At 43.6% G+C, this 27395-nt stretch overlaps 1 protein-coding gene across 2 annotated transcripts in view; it reads right to left on the reverse strand.

Annotated features, from left to right (window-relative positions):
* The window catches only part of pof1b (POF1B actin binding protein), a 100231-nt gene extending 73361 nt beyond the window's left edge, over positions 1-26870 (reverse strand). The window contains exon 1 of one of the 2 annotated variants that reach the window (XM_038775107.1): positions 26467-26870. In XM_038775107.1, coding sequence (XP_038631035.1) covers positions 26467-26670 — 204 coding nt within the window. In that variant the 5' untranslated portion in view covers positions 26671-26870. The remainder of the gene's footprint in view (positions 1-26466) is intronic. The other variant, XM_038775106.1, reaches the window with a different exon arrangement.
* Positions 26871-27395: the final 525 nt, after the last annotated feature.

Here is a 27395-nt window from a genome sequence, read left to right on the forward strand (position 1 = left end):
TTGCGGCTATGTCCGAAGGAAGCGTCTGGTCTTAAGACCAAAACGTCGGTGCCGCCCCCACGCCGATGCTCCACCCTGTGGGGGGCTAGCCGCCATGCCATGTAAAGCCCCCGGCTTTATCTATAGATACGGATAGAGAATGGTTGGGACCATGGCAGTGCGCAGACCCGGCCTGCCAGATAGTGCCCCCTGTAAACTCCCCTTACCACCAGTCTCCCCAGCCCTGTTGAAGCCCACCCCCCCCCTCCCCGGCCAGTGGAACGGCTCCCCACCGCCACCCCCCCCCCCACCCCCGACTGTTGGACACAGTCCGCAGCCGCCACGCGAGGTCCCCGTAAACTGAGAGGACACGTGACCAACGCTGTCAGGAAGTTGGCCCATCGGGGGAGGAGCATCAGCGGAGGACCACAAGTGACGTCCTGAGGTCGCCCCAACGGTGTGCAGTGTACTCAGCAATGATGCCGTTTTTGAGGGGGCAGAGCAACTGAAAAAAGGCGCCTCCCCCCCCGATTGTGGCGTAACATCGGCCAATCGCCGAATGCAATTTCGGCGTCAGCAATCGGAGAATCCCGCCCCAGGTCTTCCCTCGCAGTTGACAATTAAAAAATAGTCAGAGGAGTTTACACTCAATTCGAATGTTAGCCCCTAGAACAGGAGGCTGAACAGAGGAATTCTTTAGCATTTCAAAACATTTCATGCAGACAGCCTATATATACTGTGGTTATTTAGTCCATTTATGCATAGGGAGCTCTGAATCATCCCAAATAGGATGCATTGGATTAAGAAACTTCAGTCGAACCGGTCAAATAGATTAGAACAAAATTGACAATAGCACCTATAAAAGAACAATACAAAAGATGCCATTCGCAGTAAAAATATTAAATGCCAAAATAATTTTTTTTTAAATTTAGAGTACCCAATTCATTTTTTCCAATTAATGGGCAATTTATTCACACAGAACATGTGGTCTTAGTTCACGAATATGCTCAATGCTTTGCAACTTTTTTTGAAAAATCATTCTGTTGCAACAAGAACTTTTAGCTGCAGCCTCGTAAAACAACATGTCTCATATATATTGTGAAGCCTCTGTGTGGATTGTCAATTAAAAAAAAGCTCTGTACCACAGGACTATGGTCACTGGGAACTGGATTGAGAAACAGTCTAACTTCACTTCAGGTAGACCCATCCTTCCAACCGACAAACACAGCAGAGGCTTTTATCCTGACAACCCAGGCTGGGTCGCCACCAGAGATCAATGTCTGCAACTCACCACACCACCCAAGTGCATTTATGATTTATGATTTCGCATGTGACTGGTTAATTTAAAAGCACAGGTATTTGCTGAATTCCACACCAACTTGGAACAGAAAACTGGCTCGACAGCTTCTAATTTACAGCAGCCAACCTAACTGCAAATTAAGAGACATCCACTTATAACGTATTCATCTTCAGTTCCTTTGCACGCAAGTAAAATTACTTTCCTCCTAAAAGACTGAATTTAAAGTTGGCAGTAACAGAAGGCTAGTGCAGGAGGAAGTGACTTTACACAGGTGGCTGAGTGGAACTGGTTCAAATCCTGCAGAGAGCAGCAACAGAGGCTTGAGCACTATGATTTTTTTCTTCTTTATAAATTTAGAATACCCAATTCATTTTCTCCAATTCAGTGGCAATTTAATGTGGCCAATTGACCGACCCTGCACACCTTTGGGTTGTGGGGGCGAAACCCACGCAGACACAGGGAGAACGTGCAAACTCCACACGGACAGTGAACCAGAGCCGGGATCGAACCTGGGACCTCGGCGCGGTGAGGCAGCAGGGCTAACTTGAGCACTATGATACAGGTAGCTCCAGCTGAAGAGCAATGGACCAAATTAACTTCTATATCCTTTTTCAATGAGATAGCAGTCATAATATACAGGACGTAGCAAGGAAATCACATACATTTTTAGAAAATCAAAAAGGTCCATCGACTAAATTTAATATGAGAACCTGAGGTTACTGTGTAGAATATTACCAAAAATTAAATCAGTGATTGGAAGTCAAGATACATCAGGCACCTATGAATAGGCAATAAACATTTTGGATTTTAAAAGCCTGAAGATTATAAAATGAAATGAAAATTGCTTATTGTCACAAGTAAGCTTCAAATTAAGTTACTGTGAAAAGCCCCTAGTCGCCACATTCCGGCGCTTGTTCGGGGAGGCTGGTACGGGAATTGAAAGATGCTGCTGGCCTGCCTTGGTCTGCTTTAAAAGCCACCTCTACCCCTGTGCTAAACCAGCCCCTAGGGAGGAAAAATTGAGGAAGGCTAAAGAATCCTGCAGTTTTGAAGACATGGAAAAGCATTAATTGGGATTGCTGATTGCACATTGAATTTAACTTTTAACACTGCGGCTATGTCAAATTTGGAGCTCAACAGACACAGCGGAGAAACATTTCACAATGTTGTTTAAATGCAGTACGGTAACATAGGGAAGCACAGTGGTTGGCACAGTTGCTTCACAGCTCCAGGGTCCCAGGTTCGATTCCCGGCTTGAGTCACTGTTTGTGCGGAGTCTGCACGTTCGCCCCGTGTCTGCGTGGGTTTCCTCCGGGTGCTCCGGTTTCCTCCCATAGTCCAAAGATGTGCAGGTTAGGTGGATTGGTCATGATAAGTTTCCCTTTGTGTCCAAAAAAAAGGTTAGGTGGGGTTACTGGGTTGCAGGGATGGGGTGGAGGCGTGGGCTTAAGTAGGGTGCTCTTTCCAAGGGTCGGTGCAGACTCAATGGACCGCATGGCCTCCTTCTGCACTGTAAATTCTATGGTTCTATGATAAACAACAGAATACTATACAGCAGTGAAATATTGATGCCAAAAATAAAACTGCTGATTGCAGATCAGACCAGAAATGTCAAGGTTAATAAATTTAAGAGCAATGGATGGAAGAAAAAAGGAATCATATACCTCCGGGGTAAATCAAATGCAATACATTTCCAGGGAGATTATAAAGTGGATTTGGAGCAAGAAAGATTTCAGAGACAATAAAGTACAGGGATAAGTCAAGAAAGTATAAGATCGGACAGGATTGATGTGAGTCATAATGCATGGACATCAAAATAGCAAAAAACATGTTGGGAATTCATCTAATGGCTTGGTTAGTGAAACCTGCATGTAGCTTATCCATACTGAGAAGACTTAGTTTGAATCCTGGTTGTGTTAGGTTACATTATTTCAGCCAGTCTGCAGCAAAGGTGCCTCGACTGAAAAATCATCCAGGCTTCCTACTCCCAGTAGTAAGATTACCAATCTTTCTGAATTACTTAGGATTCCCCTGGAATTGATCCTTGATCTTCAGATTCTGCTGTTGGCAATCCAGGAGAATTGTACTTTGGAGATATGAATCACACCTGTCCATCTCAATGACCCTTACATTCAATTCTTGCAATATAAGTATGTTATATTGTATATTTAATAGACATCTGTCACTTATTTTTAAACTCTGCTTTCACAGAGCACTGACCTTTGTTTGGCTATTAACACATTTTGCGATTTTACCTTTATTCCACGATCAACACCTTCTTTAATCTTTAACGCTACCATTAAAACTCACTATGGCTTGTGCTCACTACATCTTTGTCAAATCTCTCCTAGTTCCCACCTATCCCGGACATTTGATTTTTATCCACATGCTTCTTCCCCTGTTACACTGTATAAAATCCATCACATTTCTCCCGCTCTAACTCTGAGGAAATCATATGGACTCAAAATGTTAACTCTATTTCTCGCTTAAAGATGCTGCCAGGTCTGCTGAATCTTTCCAGCATTTCCTGTTTTTCTCTCACAATTTACTGATTTTAAATTGGGAGGAAGATTCAGAAATTCAACCCTTAGCAAAACACAGATTTAAATAAAACCCCAAATTAGGTCAATTGATGATCAGTGATAGTATAAGGTATTAAAGATAAATGAAACAAATGTGAAATGGAAGGCATCATTGCGAATATTGTTAAATGATCCGATATGTTGAAACTCAAGCCCTAAAATTTACCATTTTATAAAGCTGTTCAAAATCGTTTTCACCACATCAGCTCAAGCCCTTTACTGTCCTGCAAACATGAAAGAACCCGTTTTCTTTAAAGATTGGATCTATTAAATTATATTTAATAACCAACAATTAAGGGGGTGAATCACCCTATCTATATGTATGTGACCACTTGCTTCCTTGTGAACTCTCCTAAATTACCCTGAAGTCTCCCAGATACTGCGATTGGGAACCGGAGTTAAAATTACCTTGGGTGCTCAGGGGTTACGAATGGCCCCAAGGCCTCTACACGCCATTCCCACCCACGCCATCCTGGCTCTCTCCTCCTAGATCTTGAGGCAGTCTGTATTTTAATTCCTCAATGTGCTACTGGAATTTACTCATAGTTTGTCCCATTCCTGGGAGCACCGCCACTGGTGAAGCATCTATGGAAATGGCACTCTGAAGGAGGAAACAGAGGTTGAGAAGGATACCTGAATATAACTTTCAGGGTGGCTGGAATGTAGTAAAAGTCATATCATGTACTGTGTATAACTGAAGGAAAATTAACTCGCTGTCATCCATCTTTCTTAGTTTCTCTCCAGTAAACCAATGGAGGAATGTCAGGGTTTTTAAAAACAATTGTTCCTATAGTTATAAAAAACTAATTAATATAAAAATTATTTGTTGGTCTTCAAATTATTTATGCAAATGCACATCCCGTATAGCGGCAGCCTCTTATAGGGACACGAGCTTGGGGACACTATTGGCGGCACCTCTGCCGTTCTGGTATTACACAAGCCCGATGGTGGTGGCCCCGAGGGTGTGGGGACAGTGGTGGCAGTACTCAATGTTGGAGGGTGCCCCGGTTTGGGCCCCAGTTTGTGGGAATCATAGATTCTGGGGGTGGCGGTGGGTGGGGATCGAGCAGTTTGAGATGTTTGTGGGGGGCAGCTTCTCAAGCCTAAAGGAATTGGAAGAGGAGTATAAGCTACCCAGCAGGAATAGGTTCCGGTACTTACAGGTACAGGATTATGTTAGGAAACAGGTGCCGGCCTTTCCCGACCTGCTGCCCATGGGACTGCAGGATAAGGTGGTGTCGAAAACAGGAGCTGGCGAGGGTAAGGTGTCGGAGATTTATAAGGAATTAATGGACTGGGAGGGAGCCACGATAGGAGAAGTGAGAGGAAGAGCTGGGGATGGAGGAAGAGCTTGGGAGGGAGGAAGGTTATGGGAGGAGGCTCTGAGGAGAGTGAACACATCCTCTTCATATTGAAGCCTGAGCCTTATTAAATTCAAAGTAGTTCATGGGGCGTTTATATGACGGTGGCCAGAACGAACAGGTTCTTTGAGGGAGTGGAGGATAGGTGGAGGCGGTGCTTGGGGGGGGGGGGCAAGAACCAAGTCCACATGTTTTGGGCTTGTCTGAAGCTGGAGGGATTCTGGTGGGGGTTCACTGACGTTATGTCCGAGGTTCAAGGGTGAAGGTGGCCCAGAGTCCAGAAGTGGCGATTTTCAGAGTGTCGGACGACCCTTGGAGTCCGGGGGGGGGGCGGTCGAGAGAGGCCAACGTCTTGGCCTTTGCCTCTCTGGTAACCGGCAGATGGATCTTGTTGGAATGGAGGAACAGGGCTGCCGAAACCAGGGGAGTGGTTGAGCGACCTCGCAGAATTCCTTAAGCTGGAAAAAAAATCAAGTTTGCCTCGAGGGGGTCAGGGTCGATGGAATTGCAGAGAGGGTGGGGCTGTGGGCTGTTATTTTTTTGTTATGAGACTTCCTGTTTGTTCTTTTTTTTCGGTTCTGCTTGTATTTATTTATAAATGCCTTAATAAAAATACTTTTAAAAAAAACTCATGTCCCGTGCACCCATCAAAACAAAAACAAAAAAAAACTTAAAAGAGGAACAAAGAAGTTGCTGATAGCAATTTTTCAGTATGGTCGACTTAAACGGAGTTGGTGTATTTGGTGATCGTTTTCGTGCCCTCAGAGGTGGTATGTTTGGCTAGTTTCCCTGGCAACATGAGGCAGAGACAGATCCAGATGACGCTCTGGATCTCCTGGGCTGAGATGCTGTGCCGCTTGTTGTTGTGAAAGAGAGGCCAGACCGCGAGGGCGATGCACGTTTTGAGTGCATGTCACTCTTGGCCTTGGACAAGATGCAGGTGGAAGGGTGGACCCTAGTCAGCACCCTGTACACATAGGTGGGGTAGCTCTGCTTGCGTGTTTACCTATGCTTCTTGGGCAGCTTCATGGTGACTTTGGTCAGAGACTACTTGGATGCCTTGTGGGATGGCCAACCCTTAGCCGCAGCTGCCAGCTCAGGCATTGCACTCCACTTCTCATTTCAACCATGGTAATTTATAAAATGATTCAAGAGTAAGAGAAGATATCTGAAAAACAACCCGAGTGATCAGCTGTGATGAATGCCCTGTGCTAATCCCAACAGAGAAGCTCTCCTCATCGCGTGCCCACTTTAGCTCCACCCTTCAGAGTCTGGAATTCCAGGGACATACGTGGGGTTTTCAAAGTGTTACATTATCGAGTGTCATGTGATTTGACTGCTCCAGGAATATGCCCAACCAAAGTAGAAAAACCTACTTGATGGTTAAATATTACCCCACTTGGAAATATGCTTGTGTATAACTCTGCCAGGAACTGGTAGGATTGGGCTCAATATGTGCCAATTGCCTACAGAAATTAACTGTCCAGATTATACATGAAGAGTGACCAATTAGAAAAAGATGTGGTGAAAGTTGCCAAAGTCCCCGAGGAAATTTAGCTGTTTGCCCCCCCTTTTTAAGAGAGAGCAGACTGGTTGTGAGTTAACCCGAGGATCACTACTCCTCAGGCGAGGGGCAAGGGTGAGAAGGCGGGCCTTCATGAATAACCTCAGCGAGTACGGGAATTGAACCCGCGCTGTATGCGTCGCTCCGCATCACTAATCAGCTGTCCAGTCAACTGAGCTAACCAACCTCCCAAAGACAAATATGTACAAGACAATTTTCCCTCTATAATCAGCAGGAGTTGACATCTTTTGTAAGGGAAGACAAGAGCAGGTTAGGAATAATTAACCATATCTGACAGGTTTGTGATATGTCTTCTACTAATCCTGTGCATATAATTCTGCCTTCTCAAACCAGTTAAACAAGCAATTGATGCCGTGGTTGACGTGACTGGTAAAGCAAGAATATTGTGGTTAGTTTAGGACCAGTTAAGACGGAGATAAGGAGGAGTTTCTTCACTCAGAGGCTGGTGAATGTTTGCAATTCCCTATTCCAGAAGGCAATGGAATCTCAATCATCGAGCATGTTCAAGACAGGGAGCGATAGATTTCTACATACGAGGGATATGGGATAGCACAGGAAAGTGGCATTGAGGTAGACGGTCGACCATGACCTGGTTGAGGTAGATGATCAGCACAGTATCACAAGTGAATAGCACTGTGGCTTCACAGCGGCAGGGTCCCAGGTTCGATTCCCCGCTGGGTCACTGTCTGTGCGGAGTCTGCACGTTCAAGTTGCCAGGATGGCCGAGTGGTCTAAGGCGCCAGACTTAAGCAGACTTTGGAGTCTACACATTCTCCTCGTGTCTGAGTGCTCCGGTTTCCTCCTACAGTCCAAGGACGTGCATGTTAGGTGGATTGGCCATGATAAATTGCCCTGAGTGAACAAAAAGGTTAGGAGGGGTTATTGGGTTAAGAGGATAGGGAGGTACTGAGGGCTTTAGTGGGTCGGTGCAGACTTGATGGGCCGAATAGCCTCCTTCTGCACTGTATGTTCTGTATTTTCTATGATCTAGTTGAATGGCACAGTAGGCCGAGGGGCAGAATGGCCTACTCCTGCTCCTACTTCCTATGTTAATTGATGGCAGTGGTTGCTTGAGGTTTGATATGCAGAACATAATTTCCCCTAACATGTAGCTTCAGAGAGTGTAGCTCGTAATTGAGAAGTATATTCTTCTGAATCCATGCAAAAAGATCCATTCAAAACAGTCTATGTTCTTGGCTGAGATTTTCTTTACACATGGCATGGTCATCAGCTGGAACGGGCTGACAGGAAGGTTGACTGGAACATGAGCAGATTTGAGAGGTGGCTAAATGCTGCAGAGAGAAGACAGCAGGCTGACATTCTGCAACAATGACCATGTTCCATCAAGCAATGCAACCCAGGGCAGAACAGTGTAATAATTGGATATGAAATGGAGATCTCAAACGAGGTCAACTTCTGAGAAAAACCAGTAGACCAGTTGCAACATTAACAAGTTACAATTTTAGTAAACACATCCAGAGTTATGTGTCAGATTATACACATATCAGAGCAGCATGGTGGCACAGTGGTTAGCACAGCTGCCTCACAGCGCCCAGGTTCAATTCCAGCTTTGGGTACCTGTCTATCTGGAGTTTGCAAATTGTCTCCGTGTCTGTGTGGGTTTCCTCCAGGTGCTCTGGTTTCCTCCCATAGTCCAAAAATGTGTAGGTTAGGTGGATTGGCCATGCTAAAATTGCCCCTTAATGCCCAGTGATGTACAGATTGAGTGGTGTTATGGGGATCGTGGAGGGGAGTGGGCCAAGGTAGAGGGTTCTTTCAGAGGGTTGTGCAGACTCGATGGGCTGAATGTCTCCTTCAGCACTGTAGAAATTCTATGATTCTGAACGTTGCCGAGAATATCAAAAGGAGTTCTGGATCTTTCACCCCAATGTTGTATGCAGTCGTAATGATCAGGAAGAATCTGCACGGATTTTACCATTAACTTTCAAGTCCTAAACTAGTTGCCGGCTTACAAGCAATAGGGTTGAACACTTGTCAAGTAAAATATGAAATATCAGCCCCATCATGACTGCTGAGCTGATGGATGGGGAATTTAGTCACAGCATTATATAATTAAATAAAAGCTAGTCGAACAACAAAATTATTAAAATGAGCTGACAATTAAAGTTGTCATGATATCAGGAATTCAACAGTAGCTGAATAATAATATTCTTTACTAGTGTCACAAGTAGGCTTACATCAACACTGCAATGAAGTTACTGTGAAATTCCACTAGTCGCCACACTCCAGCACTGTTTCCGTACACAGGCAGAATTCAGAATATCCAATTCACCCAACAAGCATGTCTTTCGGGATTTGAGGGACGAAACCCACGCAGACACAAGGGGAACGTTCAGCCGCCGCACAGTCAGCGACCCAAGCAGGTATCGAACCAGGGACCCTGGTGCTGTGAACCAACAGTGCTAACCACTGTGCTGCCGTGCCACCCAACAGGAGCTAACAGTGAACAAAAGTAAAAAGGCCACTCAGATCATGTGTTAAGTGCTCCACCGTGAGCATTTCTCCCTACATTTACTCTATAATAAAAAATAATATACTTGGCAATTATGTTGCACTTGAATTCCCAACTAGTTTAACTGTGAAATCTTCCAGAAATCTTCTTCATATCTCTCTAAAGATGAATCAAGAAAATAGTAGGATGCATACAAAAACCATACGGTCTTACTTTCTAAATCGCTTTCCTTAGTACAACAACTTGGGGACCAACAAGTTCCACAAAGAGCTTGGATTATCTCAACCCTCAATTTTCATTTCAATCCTCTATTCCACTCCTATCACTAATATTTTCATTGCTCCCTTCAATTGTGCTAACTGGTATAAACTTTCTGGCTCTATTTTGTGTTTTGTTTAATCTCCTTCCCACTTAGTACTTCTTTCTCCCTTCCTCCACGCTTTGTGTTTCTCCCTGTGGAGAGGACAGGATTTGCTGCAGTATTTGCAAATTAGAGTCCTCCATGGCTGAGGGCATAAACTCCATGGTGCAGGACTTCAACAGCATGGTGCAGGCACTGGTGGGAATCCAAGACTGTCAGCGCCAGAGGATGACAGGGCTTCTGGATCTTAACAAAGCTACCCCATCCATGGAGGAGCCAAGCGGCCCCTAGAACATAGGAATTAGGAGCAGAAGTATCCAATTCAACCCTTCGAGCCTGCTTTGCTATTCAATCAGATCATGACTGACCTCTCCCTGGTCTCAAATCCACCTCCCCACCTATTTCCCACATCCCTTTAACCCGTTTTATAAAAATCCGAAATATGTCTATCTCCTTCTTGAAACCATTTTATGACTCCGATTCCACCGCCCTCTGGGGCAGTGAGTTCCACAAATTCACCACCCTCTGCGAGTGGTAGTTCTTCCTCATCTCAGTTCTAAATCTACCGCCTCTCAACCTATATCCGGCACCCACAGGGAAGAGAATCGGCAGAAGCGTAACCCAGGACCTTCCACACAAGTTCTGGGGGGTGCCCATCCCATCTGACACCCCTTTCTATGAGTGACACACCTCCAGTCTGCACAGAGAGGACTGCACTGCAACACACATGCAGCCTGAAGGTAGGACCGGACCTTCAAGGTCCAGGCCCCCTACAATGTTGGGCAGATGCCAGTGATGTAGCCATATTGGTAGAGCTTGGCAAAGGGTACCACTAGTTTTTAAACAGAAGGCTTCAGCATGACAGCCTGAATGTTGTCAGGGCCAATAGCCTTTTCTTTATCCAGTATGCTCAGATACATATTGATATTACTTGGAGTGAATCGAATTGGCTGAAGATCTGAAATGCTGTGGACTTTAGGAGAAGGCCCAGATGAATCATCCACTCAACACCTATGGCTGAAGATGGTTGCAAATGCTTCACTCTTTGCACCTGCATGGTGGGCATCTCTCTTCCCCCCCCCAACCACGATCATTGAGAATGGGAATGTTTGTTGAGCCTCTTCCTCTAGTTTGTTATTTAATTCTTAACCAAAATTCAAAACCGAATGTGGCAAGAATTCAGGTCATAGAATAATCCACTGCCTGTGGAATTGCTTAACTCTGCCCATTACATGATGTTTCCACTGTTTAGTAGGCATGCAGTCCACTTGGTTGGAGCATTTGTGGTGCAGTGGGTAATGTCCATGCCTCTGACTCAGAGGGTCTGGGTTCAAGTCTCACTCCAAGACTTGATAGCCATTGAAGGTGCATTCACAATGTGGTCAAATAGTTTTGAGCATCAACTTGTGAATCCTTCCAACGTGCACCAATGGCAGGCAAAAAGGGTGGGAGAGATTCCTGGTCAGCCACTGCGATGGAATGACAATTGGAGCCTCATCAACAATATCCATGGCACCAGTCTACAACGTGCACACAAAGTGTATGTTACCACAGCAAATTGGACTCTTCGAGGGCAGTGGTTTCTGAGAGCAGGGGTATTGGTTTGCACAGTTGGGTGGATGGTCAGTATGGATAAGATTGGTGCCAACAGCACATGGTTTGATCCCTGTTCTAGCTAGAGTGGATTTGGGGCCTGCTTCCCCATGGTGGGGATCATGCGACTATGGTTCAGCCTGGCCTTCAGGGAGAAAACCCAAGCAAAAGTCATCCAGTCTTAGCTTCTTTTTCAGTTATTTCTGGTGCTGCTCCTGGCATGTTTTTCTTCATTCCTCTTTAAACCAGGCTCGATTCCCAACTTGATGGTAATGCGACAGTGAGGGATATTCCGGGCCATAAGGTTACAGATTGTATTTGAATATAATTTAGCTGCTGCTGATGGCCCACAGTATCTCATGGCTGCTCAGTTTTGAGCCGTTAGATTTGTTCTGAATCTACTTACCATACCAGATACGTACGGCAGTACAGTGGTTATCACTGTTGCATCACAGCACCAGTGACCCTGGTTCAATTCCTGCCTTGGGTCACTGACTGTGTGGAGTTTGCACGTTCGCCCCATGTCTGCACGGATTTCCTCCGGGTGCTCCGGTATCCTCCCACAGTTCAAAGATGTGCAGGTTAGGGGGATTGGCCATGCTAAATTATCCCTTAGTGTCCAAAAGGCTAGGTTGGATTACAGTGATAGGGTGGGGCCGTGGACCTACACAGGGTGCTCTTTCGGAGGGTCAATGCAGACTCTATGGGCCGAATGGCCTCTTTCCGTGCTGTAGTGATTCTAGGATGTTGGAAGGTGTCCTCGGTGTGAAGACAGGTCTTCATCGCCACATGGACTGTGTGGTTGTCACTGCTACCAACACAGTCATGGACAGAAGCATCGGCAACAAATAGATTGGTGAGGGCAAGTCACGTTGGTTTTTCCCTCTTGTTGGTCCCAACACTTGCTGCAGACCCAGTCTGACAGATATGTCCCTGAAGACTCAACCAGCTCGGTCATACCAAGACACTCTTGGTGATGCCTACATACAGTTTGTCCCCTTCCTATCCTCAAGTGTTTCACAGAATCATAGAATATATATTACAGGACGCCATTCGGCCCATCAAGTCCGGACCAGCCCTTGGAAACAGTGCCCTACTTAAACTCATGCCTCCACCCTACCATTCCATTCTGAAAGAATCAAGAAGCCAAGAACAAAAGGATTAATATTTCTTTTGACTTGCGTTTCATGGTTGGGACAGAGGTTCAATTTATACGTGCCCCTCCTTGTGACATTCGAGGCAGGCTGGAAATGTTTTCGGAACTATGCAAAAGAGAACATGAAAGGGTAACAGTATTTTGCTCTGAGCTCAGCCTGGCATCACTGAAAGAGGGCAGAAAGAATATGCATAAGGTCCAACTTCCATTTTCCATCATGAAATCCCATCCGGGAAGTCTCCAATTGGAATAAATCTCTTCCTCAGGAACTCCCGGCAGTTCAGCATGAAGTCCCCTAAATACTTCAGAATCACTGAGATTGCTTCAGCAGAGCTAAAAATGAGTCAACAAAATGCAACATTTGAGTTGCAAGATCTAACGATCTCTATGCTGCTTCCTTCACAATTCAACAAAACGCAAGACTGGTTTAAATGGATCTGTCAGAAGAACTCAGATCTGCAATCTTCTTTGCTGTACTCGGCCAAGTTTCCAAACATGCCTGGATTTTCTTAGACTTGGTCTCAAATAACGATCGAGTCCTGGTTACGTTTTGATTTGGAAAGTTCTCATCAAAATGGTATTTGCGGCAAATTGATTAAATTGCATTAAAAAGCAAGACAGCATTTCATTGATGTCAAAGAAAACATTGAACACAGCATTTGGATGAACACGGCATTTGTTGAGAATATTTTTCTAACATGTGAGGAACTCCAATTTATAACGTTCCCCGTTCTCTTTGACAAAGAAAGCAGAGCAATTGCACTAATATAAAGCAATCTGCCCACCTGGGTGTCTGTGAGCATCAGGTATCGAACCAGCAGAGATTGTAAAAGCTCTATCAGCAGCTCTGTGGCTTTATGACACTTTTTTTTTAATCGAGAGAATGAGAGATGTGAGCTTTTCTACAATCCCACTCAGACGAGGGCCAGTATATCTGCTTGTGGCACTTGTAAGGGCATTCACCACCTGTTCCCAGACTCCGCCATTTTCCATCCTGAATTATACCAATTTTGCATTCTTCGCTCAACCCAGATTAGCCATTCAAGTTCATGCAGACTTCTTTGCAACTGGATGTAGTTTAGCTGAGAATTCTCTCTGGCTCAATCTCCACTGCAAAACGCTGAGGAAATTAGGCCAATTGAAATTTTGAAAGCATTAGATTTTTATCAAAAGATAATGAGCAAGATAGGTAAATGAGGATGGCGTAATAATCAACATGATCTATTTTAATGGTAAAACTGCGACAGGAGTGACTGGCCTATTCCTGTTCATATGGCAACCAGGAAATTAAAAGCAGCTTCTTGGCTTTCAGCATGTATACCTGTTAATTTCTTCCTCCCCAACTGAAAGGGTAACTTTCCGAGTTCACATTTTACTCATTTGATCAAAGTGCTCCTTAATAATCACCAATATATTCTCCAACAGTGCAACTCTGTAGCTGATAGAATGGCCTGGTGGGGAAAATATCATGACGTTTATGGGCGAATGTAGACTTTTTCCTAGTGACCTTTCATCTTCACCATGGCAAAAGAACCAGAGGCATCATGGGAAACATACTTCTATTTACTTATTAAGTTGTTAGAACCTAGAATGCACTGTCAGAGGCTGTGGTGAACACGAATTCAATCCCGATTTACAAAAGGAAACTGGATAATTAGCTGACGAAAAAATAAGTTCAGGGCCACAGTGAAAAAGCAAGTGGGGAGGACGAGCTGAAGTGCTCTTGCAAAGAGCTGGCATGGACACAGCAGAGTGAATGCTGTAATCATGGTATGATTCTATCGGGACTCTGTTTTAATTGAGGGTATCCAATTCTTTGTTTTCCAATTAAGGGGCAATTTAACATGGCCAATTCACCTACACTGCACACCTTTTTGGGTTGTGGGGGCGAGATCCACACAGACACGGGGAAACGTGCAAACTCCACACGAATAGTGACCTGGGGCCGGGATCGAACCCGGGTCCTCAGCGCCGTGACGCAGCAGTGCTAACCACTGCACCGTGCCACCCTCCTCTCCTTCGTAACTAAATAGTTTATGTGATTAATGATCAATTAAAGTCTAAGCCATCGTCATCAACCTGTTCACAATCCAAAATTAAACCTCTCATTAGAACACCATTTTTCTCCCCTGTGATTAACACCATTGCTTTACACAGTATTTTCAATAAACTTTCCAGTTATCTTTCTCAGTATTGAATGGATTTGATGAACCCACTTGTTTTTAAAACTCTCTTTTCTCATACACATACAAATATTCATTCTGTACCACTTTGCTGTTATGTCCATCCTTCTTGCCTTTATGTTGCTGTGTTTTTCATTGTGAAGTCAGGTGACATAACCAAAAAACAGGTGATACAAGTCCTGTGTTGTATGGCAACATAAATCTTCACAGCTCTGTTACAATTTAGGCTACGTGGGTATTAAGGCACAGACCCGAAATACAGAACACATTAGCATGGCGTGTGTAATATTTAGCACTTAAACAGATTGAGCAGCTGTTTTTTCCTAATATGGACTCAACAGCATCACCAGCTTTCGACATATTCATGCTAAAATCTGTAGCTTGCTTTGCCTAAACATGAGAACAGAAGGATCAACAGGAGTACACCATACGGCCCCATAAGCCTGCTCCACCATTCAATATCATTATGGCTAATCTTCTTCCTTAACTCCATTTTCCAGTCCATTCCCCACATCCTTCATCACTGACCAAAGATCTATCTATTCCAGTCTGGAATACGCTCAACAATGGAGCATCCAAAACAATCTGCGGTAAAAATTTTCAAAGATTTACAGCACCCTAAGTGAAGAAATTTCTCCTCATTTCAGTCCTAAATGGTCAACCCTTTACCCCGAGACTGTGCCCCTTGTGCTCTGGATTATCCAGCTGGGGAAAACAGCCTGTCAATGAATACCATGGACTGCAGCAGCTCAGAAAGGTGGTTCACCACCACTTTTTCCAGGGCAATTAGGGATGGGCAGTAGACCCCTCTACTAATGGAAAATGTGTCTTCCTATCCACCCTATCTATGACCCTCATAATCTTATAGCACGGTAGCATTGTGGATAGCACAATCGCTTCACAGCTCCAGGGTCCCAGGTTCGATTCCGGCTTGGGTCACCGTCTGTGCGGAGTCTGCACATCCTCCCCGTGTGCGCGTGGGTTTCCTCCGGGTGGTCCGGTTTCCTCCCACAGTCCAAAGATGTGCAGGTTAGGTGGATTGGCCATGCTAAATTGCCCTTAGTGTCCAAAATTGCCCTTAGTGTTGGGTGGGGTTACTGGGTTATGGGGTTAGGGTGGAGGTGTTAACCTTGGGTAGGGTGCTCTTTCCAGGAGCCTTTACAGACTCGATGGGCCGAATGGCCTCCTTCTGCACTGTAAATTCTATGTAAAAAAAACCTCTATCAGGGCCGGAATTCTCTGCCCATTCGCTGGCAGCGTGATTCTCTGGTCGCCCCAGCTACCATCCCTGCCCATGGATTTCCCGGCGGTATGGGGTGGCTTCAATGGGAATTCTCATTGACAGCGGCAGGAGCAGAGAATCCCACTGTCAGCAAACAATGGGCCATCTCCCGCCAACAGGAAACACGTGTCAGGGAGGCCAGAGAATCAAGCCCCAGGTCCCCCAACAACCTTCGCTGCTCCAAGGAAAACAGCCCCAGCCTATCCAATCTTTCCTCATAGTTCAGACCCTCCAGCCCTGGCAGTATCCTGGTAAATCATTGCAGCACCTTTTATAATGTGGTGACAAGGGAATCAAGTTGTGGCCTAAGCAGCGTTTTATACAGTTCTAGCATGACCTCCCTCTTCTTGTATTCTTTTCCTCAACTAATTAAAGCAAGTATCCCAAATGCCTTACCGGCTCTGCCACCTTCAGGGATCTGTGGATAAGCACTCCAATGTCCCTCTGATCTTCAGTACCTTCCAGTGGCTTACCATTCATAGTGTTATAAGTTGCCTCGTTAGCCCTGCCCGAGTGCACGACCTTACACTTTTCCGCTTGAATTCAATTTACCACTGCTCTGCCCACCTGACCGGTCTATTGATATCCACCTGCAATCTACGCTATTCTCCTCACAACTTACCACCCTATCATTTTTTGTGTCATCCACGGACTTCTTGATCACACCCCCGACATTGAAGTCCAAACTATTAAGGTATACTGTAATTAGGACTGTAATACACTGAGCCCTCTGGAACCCCACTGGAAACAGACTTCCAGTCAAAGAAACATCCCTCTGCCAACAATCCTTCCTTCCTGCCTCTCAACCAATTTTGGATCCAATGTGCCACTCTGCTTTGGATCCCATGGCCCTTACTTTCTCGATCAGTCTGCCATGAGGGACCTTATCAAAGGCCTTGCTAAAGTACATATAGACCACATCAAATGCATTACCATCTTCAATACTCCTGGTTATCACCCCAAAAACCTGGTTGAATTTGACAAACACGACCTTCCCGGAACAAATCCATGCTGACTATCCCTGATTAATCTGCGTCTCTCCAAGTGCCGATATATTCTGTCCCTCAAAATTCTTTTTCGTAACTTTCCCACCACCGAGGTTAGACTGGCCTATAATTTCCTGGTTTAACCCTACCTCCCTTTTCTAATAATGGGACATGGTTAGTCCTTCAGTCCTCTGGCATCTCACCTGTGGTCAGAGAGGATTTGGAAATTACTTAGAAAATATCCATCGTTGTTCGACAACCGTTTTTTAAAAATAGATTACTGAATTTTATTATCCTTGATGATAGGCAAAAGCAAATAATGCATTGAATCAGCAAGCTCTGACCAAAAGTGGGTTTACACCTAAATGGAAACAGTGAGGACATCCCAAAGTGCATTACAGCCAATTAATTATATTTTAAGTCTAGTTGCTGCTGTCGTGTTGGGAGATGCAGAAGCAGAGTATGGTCTCACAAAGTGCAAAGAAACAAATGGTCAGATTATCTGTTTCGGTCATGACTGCTGAAGGGTTAATGTTGCCCACCCATATTGGCAAGACATCAGTAAGACATGCGAAACTACTGGTAATTAAAGCAATTCAAAAGGTATGAATCTCTTGATAAACAGGAGGAGCAAAAACACTTTAGCAAGTAGAAAATTAATCGGGGATATAAGACACAGCTTCCTTTGAGCGTCACTTTTCCCACTCATTACCTATATTCATATAGGCTCATTGTATTTAACATTCATTGGGTTGGTCTACTACTTTCAGATACACCCTTATGCCCACACACAGGTTTATGCCCACACACAAATAATTAGTTAAAACTGGTCTTGCATCTATAATTAATTCTCAGGCTGCTTCAGTATTTGAAGTAATGCCCAGGGTTGCTTGGGAGCAACAGTGTATACTTAAATGATACCATCTCTGCATAAAAACTTTCTAATCCTGCACTTTGTACAAACACATTTCATCAAGTATCACAGAACAGGTAGGAGTTCTCTCACAGAGGAATCTTTTCATTAAATATTTCCCATCAAAGCAAAAGGTAATGATCACTTCCATTAAAACTGCCCTTGTGCAAAGGGGAGACACGGTGATGCAGTGGTTAGCACTGCTGCCTCACGGCACCAAGGACCTGGGTTCGATCCCCGTCCCCTGTTCATGTAGAGTTTGCACATTCGTCTCGTGTCTGCATGGGTCTCACCCCACAAACCAAAGATGGGCAGGGTAGGTAGGCTGGTCATGCTAAATTGCCCCTTAATTTAAAGAAAAGTAGTTCTCTTGAACATAATTGAGGCACCAGGTACTTACTAATAAAATGTGCCAGCCAACAAATTTCTCTGAGCTACTCCATATCTGCTAGAGCTACTTGATTGGGAGTTCCAATGAAATAAGATCAGTTGAGTGGGAGCAGAATGGAGCAATTACTGATCGTTGTCTCTACGATGATTAGTAAGTCCGCTACTAAATCCTTATGATCCCATTAACAGTATGTACTTTTATATAATTTTCAACAAAACAAACTGTCTCAAGGCATTTCAAAAAGAAGTTTGCTTATGCTAAACAGTACTATTTGTGTCTCACATTTCATGTGCTCAGACTATCCAAAAATGCTTTCCAGCCAATAAAGAACTTCTGAAGTGTACTCACAGTTGTAGTGTATGGAAATACAGCATCTAACTTTTACATACTGACATCCCATCATTCAATTGGATAAATGGTCACTAGTTGAGGGATAAACATTGGCCAGGACACCAGGAGAACTCCCCTGCTGTTCTTTGAATAAATGTAATGGGATAATTTACTCTCACCTGAAAGGGCCTTGGCAAAGCACCACATTTGAAAGACACCCCTGGAAGTACAGCATTCCGTCAGTATTGTGGTGAAGTGTCAGCCTAAATTATGGGCTATTTTAGCCATTGTAGCTAAGGGCCCAGACATCAATTAGTCTGTTGAAACACCTGGTCCCAGAGAACTGACGCAAGCTTTTTAAACAGTCCCTTTCTACATGCAGCATCCCCAGGGGCTGCCTCCAAACTGTTTCTACAGATGGCGGGCCCAACTCCAGTTAGCTCCCACATCACCCCCCCTCCCCCTCCCCCACTCAAGAACATTTTCTCAAAAAAGCAGGTATACCAAAAAGGAACATTTGCTAACTCCCACTACCCACCTCTCAGATGAAAATCTAGCCCAAAAAATGTAAAAATTTGTGGAATGGGGCTCGAGAGACATTAAAGAAAAGTCAAAAAGTTACAATTTGAGAAGACGTAAAAGGTTGCTCAATGAAATCTCAACACAAAAAGATCATGGTGGAGAATTTAATATGGTAGAGCTGCGGTGCTACTCGTGAATAAGTGCAGGAAGATCCAGGTGCAGTGTGGGGTAGAGTACCAGAGGTTGCTGAAGAAGCTGTAGGGTTCGAGACAGCTTTGTAAACTATGTCAAGAATTTTGAATTCCATAGATTTTGGAAAAAAGGGAGACCAGTAGGGGCGAGGGTGTTATGATGAATGGGTGTTGGTGGGGGAACAGGATGAAAATGCAGAGTTTATGAGGGAAGGAGCTCAGGGTGCCAGCATACTGAAGAAGCCAGTTTTGCAAAATTTCCGCATCAGTGGGAGTGATGTTATGACAGAGATGGATAATGTCAGAAATTGGAAGCCTTTAGAAGAAGTTCTCATTTGTGACTTAATGCCGGATGGGCAATCTGAATCAACAGTGACGGTCAACTAAAAGGTAGAGACATAAAACTGGGTTTTGTGAGCATACATATAGAAACTGATTCAATACCTACATATGATGTATCTAAAGGGCATCATGTAAATAGGAGAAAAAGAGAGACAAGGATAGAATTTAGAACTGATGGGGGAGGTAATGCTGGAGACCATCGAAAAAGATGAGAGGAATCAGAATCACAGTGAACCAAGGTCAAAGTTCCATCAGCTCGGACTCAGATATTTGCTACAGTATATCTCACAAGATACCAGGTCACAGCACTTTTAAAATGCAAGATACTAATAATTATTCAGGAAATCATGTATGTTATTGCTCGTTTGATTAAAATCCATTATTTATGGGCAGCACGGTGGCCGCAGTGGGCTAGCCCTGATGCCTCACAGCGCCGAGGCCCCAAGTTCGATCCCGGCTCTGGGTCACTGTCCGTGTGGAGTTTGCACATTCTCTCCGTGTTTGCGAGGGTTTCGTCCCCACAACCCAAATGTGCAGGCTAGGTGGATTGGCCACGCTAAATTGCCCCTTAATTGGAAAAGAAAATTAATTGATTACTCTAAATTTATTTTTTTTAATCCATTATTTAGATTAAATGTATTTGTGTCTTTGTTTTCTCTCTGCATGTTATCTGGACACATGGAAAATTAGCATCCTTCTGCAAGGCAGCACCAGAGAGACTATTTTGATTCAACTGTGGACTAACAATCAATTAAAATATTAGTTTAAAAAAACTGCATCAGGAACCAATGAGTGGTCATTTTTATTTCAACATACTTAATATATTAAAGTAATGCATCTCTCATACGAGATAAATGCAGCACACAGCAGGGAGCAAGACATGTCTGGAGTATGTTCTGCTCACTCTGTCATCTCCACCCACAATGATTGTGGGAGCAAAACCAAGTATAGTAATAATAATTTTTATTGTCACAAGAAGGCTTACATTAACACTGCAGTGAAGTTACTGTGAAAATCCCCCAGTCGCCACATTCCGGCGCCTGCTCGGGTACACAGAGGGAGAATTCAGAATGTCCAAAATTACCTAACAGCATGTCTTTCGGGACTAGTGGGAGGAAACCGGAGCACCCAGAGGAAACCAACACAGACACGAGGGAAGAACGTGCAGATCCGCTCAGTGGCCCAGCTGGGAATCGAACCTGGGACCCTGGCGCTTTGAAGCCACAGTGCTAACCACTGTGCTACCATGCAATTCACCAATTAGCATCATAAAGACTGTAAAATTGTATCTGTATTTGATTATAGTCAATCTTCCAGTGCATTGTATGCTGGAATAAGAGACTCTGAACATGTTATATTTTTCAACATTAGGCATCACGGTGGCACAATGGTTAGCGATGCTGCCTCACAGAGCCAGGCACCCGGGATCAATTCTAGCGTCGAGTGACATAAGAACTAGGAGCAGGAGTAGGCCATCTGGCCCCTCGAGCCTGCTCCGGTGACTGTCGCACCTTCCCCAGTGTCTGAGTGGGTTTCCTTCGGGTGCTCCAGTTTCCTCCCACAGTCCAAAGTTGTGATGGTTACATGGATTGGCCATGCTAAATTGCCCCTTAGTGTCCAAGGATGTGTAGGTTAAGTGGGATTATGTGGTTAAGGGGATAGGTGGCAGTGTGGGCCTAGATAGGGTGCTGTCTTTCAGAGGATCATGCAGACTCGATGGGCCGAATGGCCTCCTTCTGCACTGAAGGAATTCGATTCTATAAAAAAAAAACACAGCTACCAGAAACTAGAATCTCAATTTTTAAAAATCAGGCTCCTCAAAAATGGACTTTACAGATCGTCTCAAATGGAATTTAACTTAAAATAACATTGTAAAATCTCAGCAGATGATCTCATGTGGTCACAATAAAAATTCAATTACTCAGAAACAATGCAAAACCAGGTGAGATATTTTCACAGTGAACAGGATATCTCAGCTTAAAATCGATAAGATAAGATCAAACCCTTTGTGGATTCCTAAAATGACATAAATATGCATTTCTAAAAATAATATATCTAAATAATAAGACAAGTGTGCGAAGCAGCAAAGTAGATGATAAAGTGAACCGTTATCACCTTCGACACCTCTATTCCATGATTTCAACCTTTCTCATTTGCTTGCTACGCCTCGGTGATGTAATACTAAAGTATGGGGTCAGAGCTTATGCAGGTGGTTATATACTTTTTGATTGCCAAATTGTCCATCAACGCTACAGCTATTGCACTGACGTACCCAACATTAATGCTTGGATGAGCCAAAACATCTAACAAAATCAAGGTCGTTCTTTTTGCCTCCTGCAAACACCCAGAAATAAATCTCCCTTCCTGGTTATCACCTCAGATTTGGGAATTGTTTTGCAACAACGCTTGCTCTTTGCTCCATCCTCACATCTGGTCCCTCAACTTGACTGTTTTTACCACCATATGGCTAAATATCTCCGATCCCGACTGATGGGAGTGCCACACTGTTGGAGATGCAATCTTTTAGATGAGACGATAAGCCTATGGCCCACCTAGCCTCTCAGCTGGATGTACAAAGATTCCATACCACACAGAAGAACAAGGAAGTTCGCCCAGCTTTCGCCAATATTTATCCCTCAAACACCAAAAACAGATTATCTGTTTATTTTCTCATTGCTCCTTGTGGCATCTTGTCTTGAGAAAGTTGGCTGTCATGTTTCCTACGTTACAACAATAACTACATTCAAAAATACTTTAATGTCTATTGATTAATGTCTATTAATCTCTAATGTATAATGTCCTGTAGATTCCCTTATTTCCCATTTCTTTTATTTTGCCGTTATCATTTTTGACCCATGGATGTTTAATGGACATATACCTTTAAGTCGAGCAGAGGAAGTGAGGAATTCAAAAGTTACAAATTAATACACTGTGCTGGCTTTTGAACAGCAGAACTCAGTTTTTGACATCTGAGAAATCGAAGGGACTCTGTTCGATTGATTGGCGACGATTGGGTCTTATCCGAGTGGAATGGCTTTCAGAGGACAAATGAAAGGAGAATTGGCCCAGGACATTCAGACAAGAATCTATGTGAGTCTCTCTCTCTCGCTTTCTCCAGGAAAGCTGAAAACCTGATGTATTTCTGAACCTACAGAAAATCTGGATGAATCTACAGTGAAAACAATTACAGACTGAAAACAGAAACCTTGAGCTGAAAGCTTAAACTGAAGGACGGTGTGCTAGAAGCCAACCATCTGAAACAAGGACTCTTAGCCTCTTTACTTTCATCATCATTTTTACACCCCTCTTTTTCATGTGTTTGTTTGTCATATGTATATGTGTTGAGGGTGGGGATGAATTAAAGAGAAGGGGGGGGGGGGGTAGGAACAAAGCAATAGTTAACCAGTTGATTTGCTGCATATCTAATTCTAGTTAGTTAGTAATAAAATTAATTGTGTTTAAATTTACAAATCTGGTGACTAGTTATTGGGCAGCCAAGGGTCAAAGACTTTTGAGTGTTTTTTGAGAATTATTTGTCAATTTCAATTGTGTTGGGACTCTGGGTCAAGTGGGGCTGGAATTGACCGCACACTAGCACAGGGTGTCATAACACTGATGTAATTTAGGACACCACAAGGCTATATTTAAATACAAGTCATTCTTTCTCTCTGTATTAGCTCCTGGCCTCCAGCTTCCATAAAATCAGTCATTTTTATATTTGCATTCATGGGATGAGGGTATCGCTGACTAGTCCATCATTTATTGCTTATCCCTTATTACCCTTGAGAAGGTGGTGAGCTGCAGAATGTGGTGGCTTGCAAGAAATCTTTGTATGCCCAGTCGCTCTATCCAGACAAGCTCCACTGATTTCCTATATTTGGTTTCTTGTCATCATCTTCAAATCCCCCCAAATTCATTCCACCACACCACCACCCTGCACCTCACACCACCCCCCCCCCCAAGCTACAACAAGTTCACTCAGTCCAATATCATTGTGCATATCCTGCACATCATCTAATCCTCCAACAGCAGCTTACTCCTAATTCGCTGCTCCACAATTGGCAGCTAATTCTTAAGCCATCCTACTAAGCCAGCCTTCTGACTTTCTTTCTTCAACATGTTACTATCACATCAAGAATCTCAAGACACACCTTATTTTTAAAAATGTGGTTTTGTTCCTTCTATCTGCCTCCCTCCCTTCATTTTTGGCTTGGTCCCCACTCACTGTTCACCACCCTGTAAAACGAGGCGTTGCTATGACTAATAAAATGTTTATGTAGCAAATCATTTCTCCTGATACACGGGTGAAGGAAACACAAGTTAAACAGATGAGTATCGTCTAATCTGCCTGTATGTAGAAATTAAATTAGGCTCAGGAAAATCAGCTATCACGTATTCTAACTCGGACTGGTGCAGTACGGTGCAGAGATTTTCTTTAAATCTACTGAAAATATACTAAAGTCTTGAAAAAGATATGCTAAAGATGCAGAAGGACAACTGTCACATTTTTGTTCACAACCAGTTCTGAAAATGCACAGCAGGTTGTTTGACAGGTGTGTGGCTTAACTCTCCTACTAAAACATAAATCTATTTTTCCTCTTTCAGATGTTGACTAGTCTACCATACTTCCAAATGTTAATGCCTTTCCTTCAAATTTCCAGCATACTCTTTTTTTTCTTCAATTCTGAAATAGGTGTGCTTCTGAAAACAGAAATCTACAGGAACTCGTCTGCCCCTAATGAATGTTTCAATATGTTTTTGTACTAGAACAGCGACAGAGCACTGATTAAAGCAAAACTTCAGCCCAAGTATTTCTCATTACCTTTTGAATTCCTAATTCCGCGATACAGAGTAATAAATAAACCCACTATTCAACTAGAAAAGAATTGCTGTCCAAAAATTGTTATCCTTGGCTAGGTGAGAATACAAAAAGGGGCAATTAAATATGATTCCAATGTAGTCGAAAAGTGAGGTCATCGGGAAGTGAACATCCAAGACAAACTGGGAAACAGAAATATGAAATACAAAGAACAATACAGCACAGGAACTTCAGCCCTCCAAGCCGGTACCGATCATGACACCATCCTTGGCCAAAACCCTCTGCACTTCCTAGTGCCATATCCCTCTATACCTATCCTATCCATGTATTTGTCAAAATGCCTTTTAAACACCGTTAATGTATCTGATAAAAATAAAAATGGCCCCTTTCACGATTAACAGTAAAATTTTTAGCTAGAGGTTACAAAAAGTAGTGTTGAGAGATTGGAAGTGAAGTTGCAACTGCACTCAATGACTGGAGATGTTCTTACCATTTCATACAGATTCAATGGGACATACTTTATCAGTATCCCATTTGCTCCATGATGTTCATTTTCCAAACTCAATTACAGTGTTTTGTCCAATCAGAATAAATATTTCCATTCATTTACTCATTATAGATAAGAAAGTTTGTTTTCTAAGTGAGCTTTTTTAAGGGTTCAAGACAGGAGGTGCCAGGGCTGGAGTCTTAGACATCTTTTAGTTTGTCATCTGGTCTCTGTTGAACACTTCTTATCACATTGACCTATTCTGCTCTCACAACAGGCCTTTATCCAATTTACAAAAGGGAAGGCACTGCTTACCACATCACTCTGACATTTTTCCTATTACCATATGGTCTCACAGAAGCAAGACTAATTTACAGCCAATTAGAACCAAATTGTAACCAATCTTGTCTTATCAGCCTGCAGACACGAGAAATTGGATAGAGCAGATGAAACTCCCCAGCCAAACAGACCAAAGCCCACAGATGAAGGAGTGTGACGCCCAATCCAAAAACATGTTCAGACACAGAGCTGTGGATTGACAGGAATAGTAAGAAAATCTCCAGGCTGGTGAGGCTGAACAGCAAAACAGATACTGAAGTGGGAAACCCGCCATTTATGCACATCTTCCTATATGACAGCTCGAATTTCATTTATCCGAACCCCTCGAAGCTGATGTCATTCTGGATTTCAGATAATTTTGCTTTTTGGATACCGCATATAAAGTTACATTACAACAGCCTAAATCTAGGTGAACTATAGTCTAAAGGAATTAAAATGACTAGAAAAGTAAGATGTATCACTGAGTAATAAGTTATGAGTATCTGTAATGAGTGTTTTATTGATATGTTCATGACAAATATTGCAAGATAAACAGTGCAGACAGATAATGAGACTTCCTGCGCTAAAGGTCATTGAAGTACAAAGAAATTGTGGCTTTTGGATGTGTTCGGGTTTCAGACTTGAAAGGATACACCACCTGTATTATGATTACATCACTGGTATGTTTGCCTCAGATATTTCAGCAAATTCAGTAATCTGACCATTTTAGAAATGAGTTTACAGAGCAATGTGGAAGTTGAGCGGGGGAGAGAAAAGTGTTCCAGGGTTAAAAAAAAGTGTGAAGACTTGGGGGAGGAGGTGAGGGGATGCGTGTGGGGGAAGACAAGAATGTTGGAAGTTAAAAACGGAGCTGGAAGAGAGATTAAACCTCCTTTCCTGATTATCAGTAATGATATGAGACATTATAATATTGAGATGTCACACACACAGGTAAACGTCCCGGCTGCCAATTCAACCAATTGCAACTCATGTTTTGTAGTCTTGTGACAAATTCTATAAATCAAGCATGTTCTCAAAATGTATGATTTTAACCTGATCACTGTATACGTGTGCAGTCTGCGGCTAGCTTAGCTTTGTACCTACCAATCATTAAACATTAAGTTAAATCAAGAGTATGTCTATTTGTAACTTTATTTATTTAGAAGAAAAATAAATTGTTTGTTCATTCATGGGACGTGGGTGTCGCTGGCTAGGTCAGCATTTATTACACAGCTCTAATTGCCCTGGAGAAACTGGTAGTGGCAAGGTTCAACTGAGTCCTGTATAGTAAGAAGCTGTGAAGGTGACTCACCTGCCCCAGGATCAGGGTGGCGCTCTGCGGTCTGTTCCCATGCCGGTGTAGAGTGCTCACGTTGGTGGGGCTGCCGACAGTCAGGTACGATTTCTGCTCATTGACGGCGAACACCGGGTTCGGAGAGCTGACGAATCCGAGACCCCCGGAATAAGAGCTTTCCGAGGCGGTGGATGAACTTCCTGGCCGGAATGACGATGACATGTTGGAAAAAGTGCCGCTCGGGCTAAACGGTGAGCCAGCCAGCTTGGAGAAGTGGGGGAAGCTCGCACTAAAGCCCGAGACTTGTCTGATGATGGATTTTGGGGGGGGGGGAGCGTTCACTCGGGTTCGGCCGACTGAACAAATAAAAGCGACAGACTGCAGAATGTTGAACTTCCAAAGGGATAGGCGTGACCGAACCAAGCCCAGTGCGAGCCACACCTTTCCTGCACTCTGAGTGGCAGCTCTATGGAGACACCTCCGAGGGCGCTAGCACCACATTGACACACACCCTTCTCAACCCAGACTAGTTCTCAAAAAATAAACCTGGTGTTGTAAGACCTCTTACTGTGTCCAAAAAGAAACGCTTCACTTATTTCCTGAATTTCCCTGATTTCTTGAATCGTTGGAAATGAACATCCCTGTGAATATTTACCAGATTAATTACTCTAAACTCACTCTCTTTCTCCATTCAGACACTCCCCTTAAGCTACTTCTTCGGCCAAGATTTCGGTCATTTGACCTTAAATCTCCTAATGTGGCTCAGTGTTAACTTGTTCCTGTGAAGCGTTTTCACAAATGCAAGTTGCTGCAGTTGTAAAACGCATAAAACTCCAGATGCCTTTGACAATATAACTTGCATAAACTGTTGAGCGCTTGATTCCAACGTGTTAAATATTAGCAAGCCAATGGCACCTAGGAGGAGGGAGAAAGTGCAACGGAAATAT

The sequence above is a fragment of the Scyliorhinus canicula genome, chromosome 17, assembly GCF_902713615.1.
Source record: "Scyliorhinus canicula chromosome 17, sScyCan1.1, whole genome shotgun sequence".
Classification (NCBI taxonomy): Eukaryota; Metazoa; Chordata; class Chondrichthyes; order Carcharhiniformes; family Scyliorhinidae; genus Scyliorhinus; species Scyliorhinus canicula.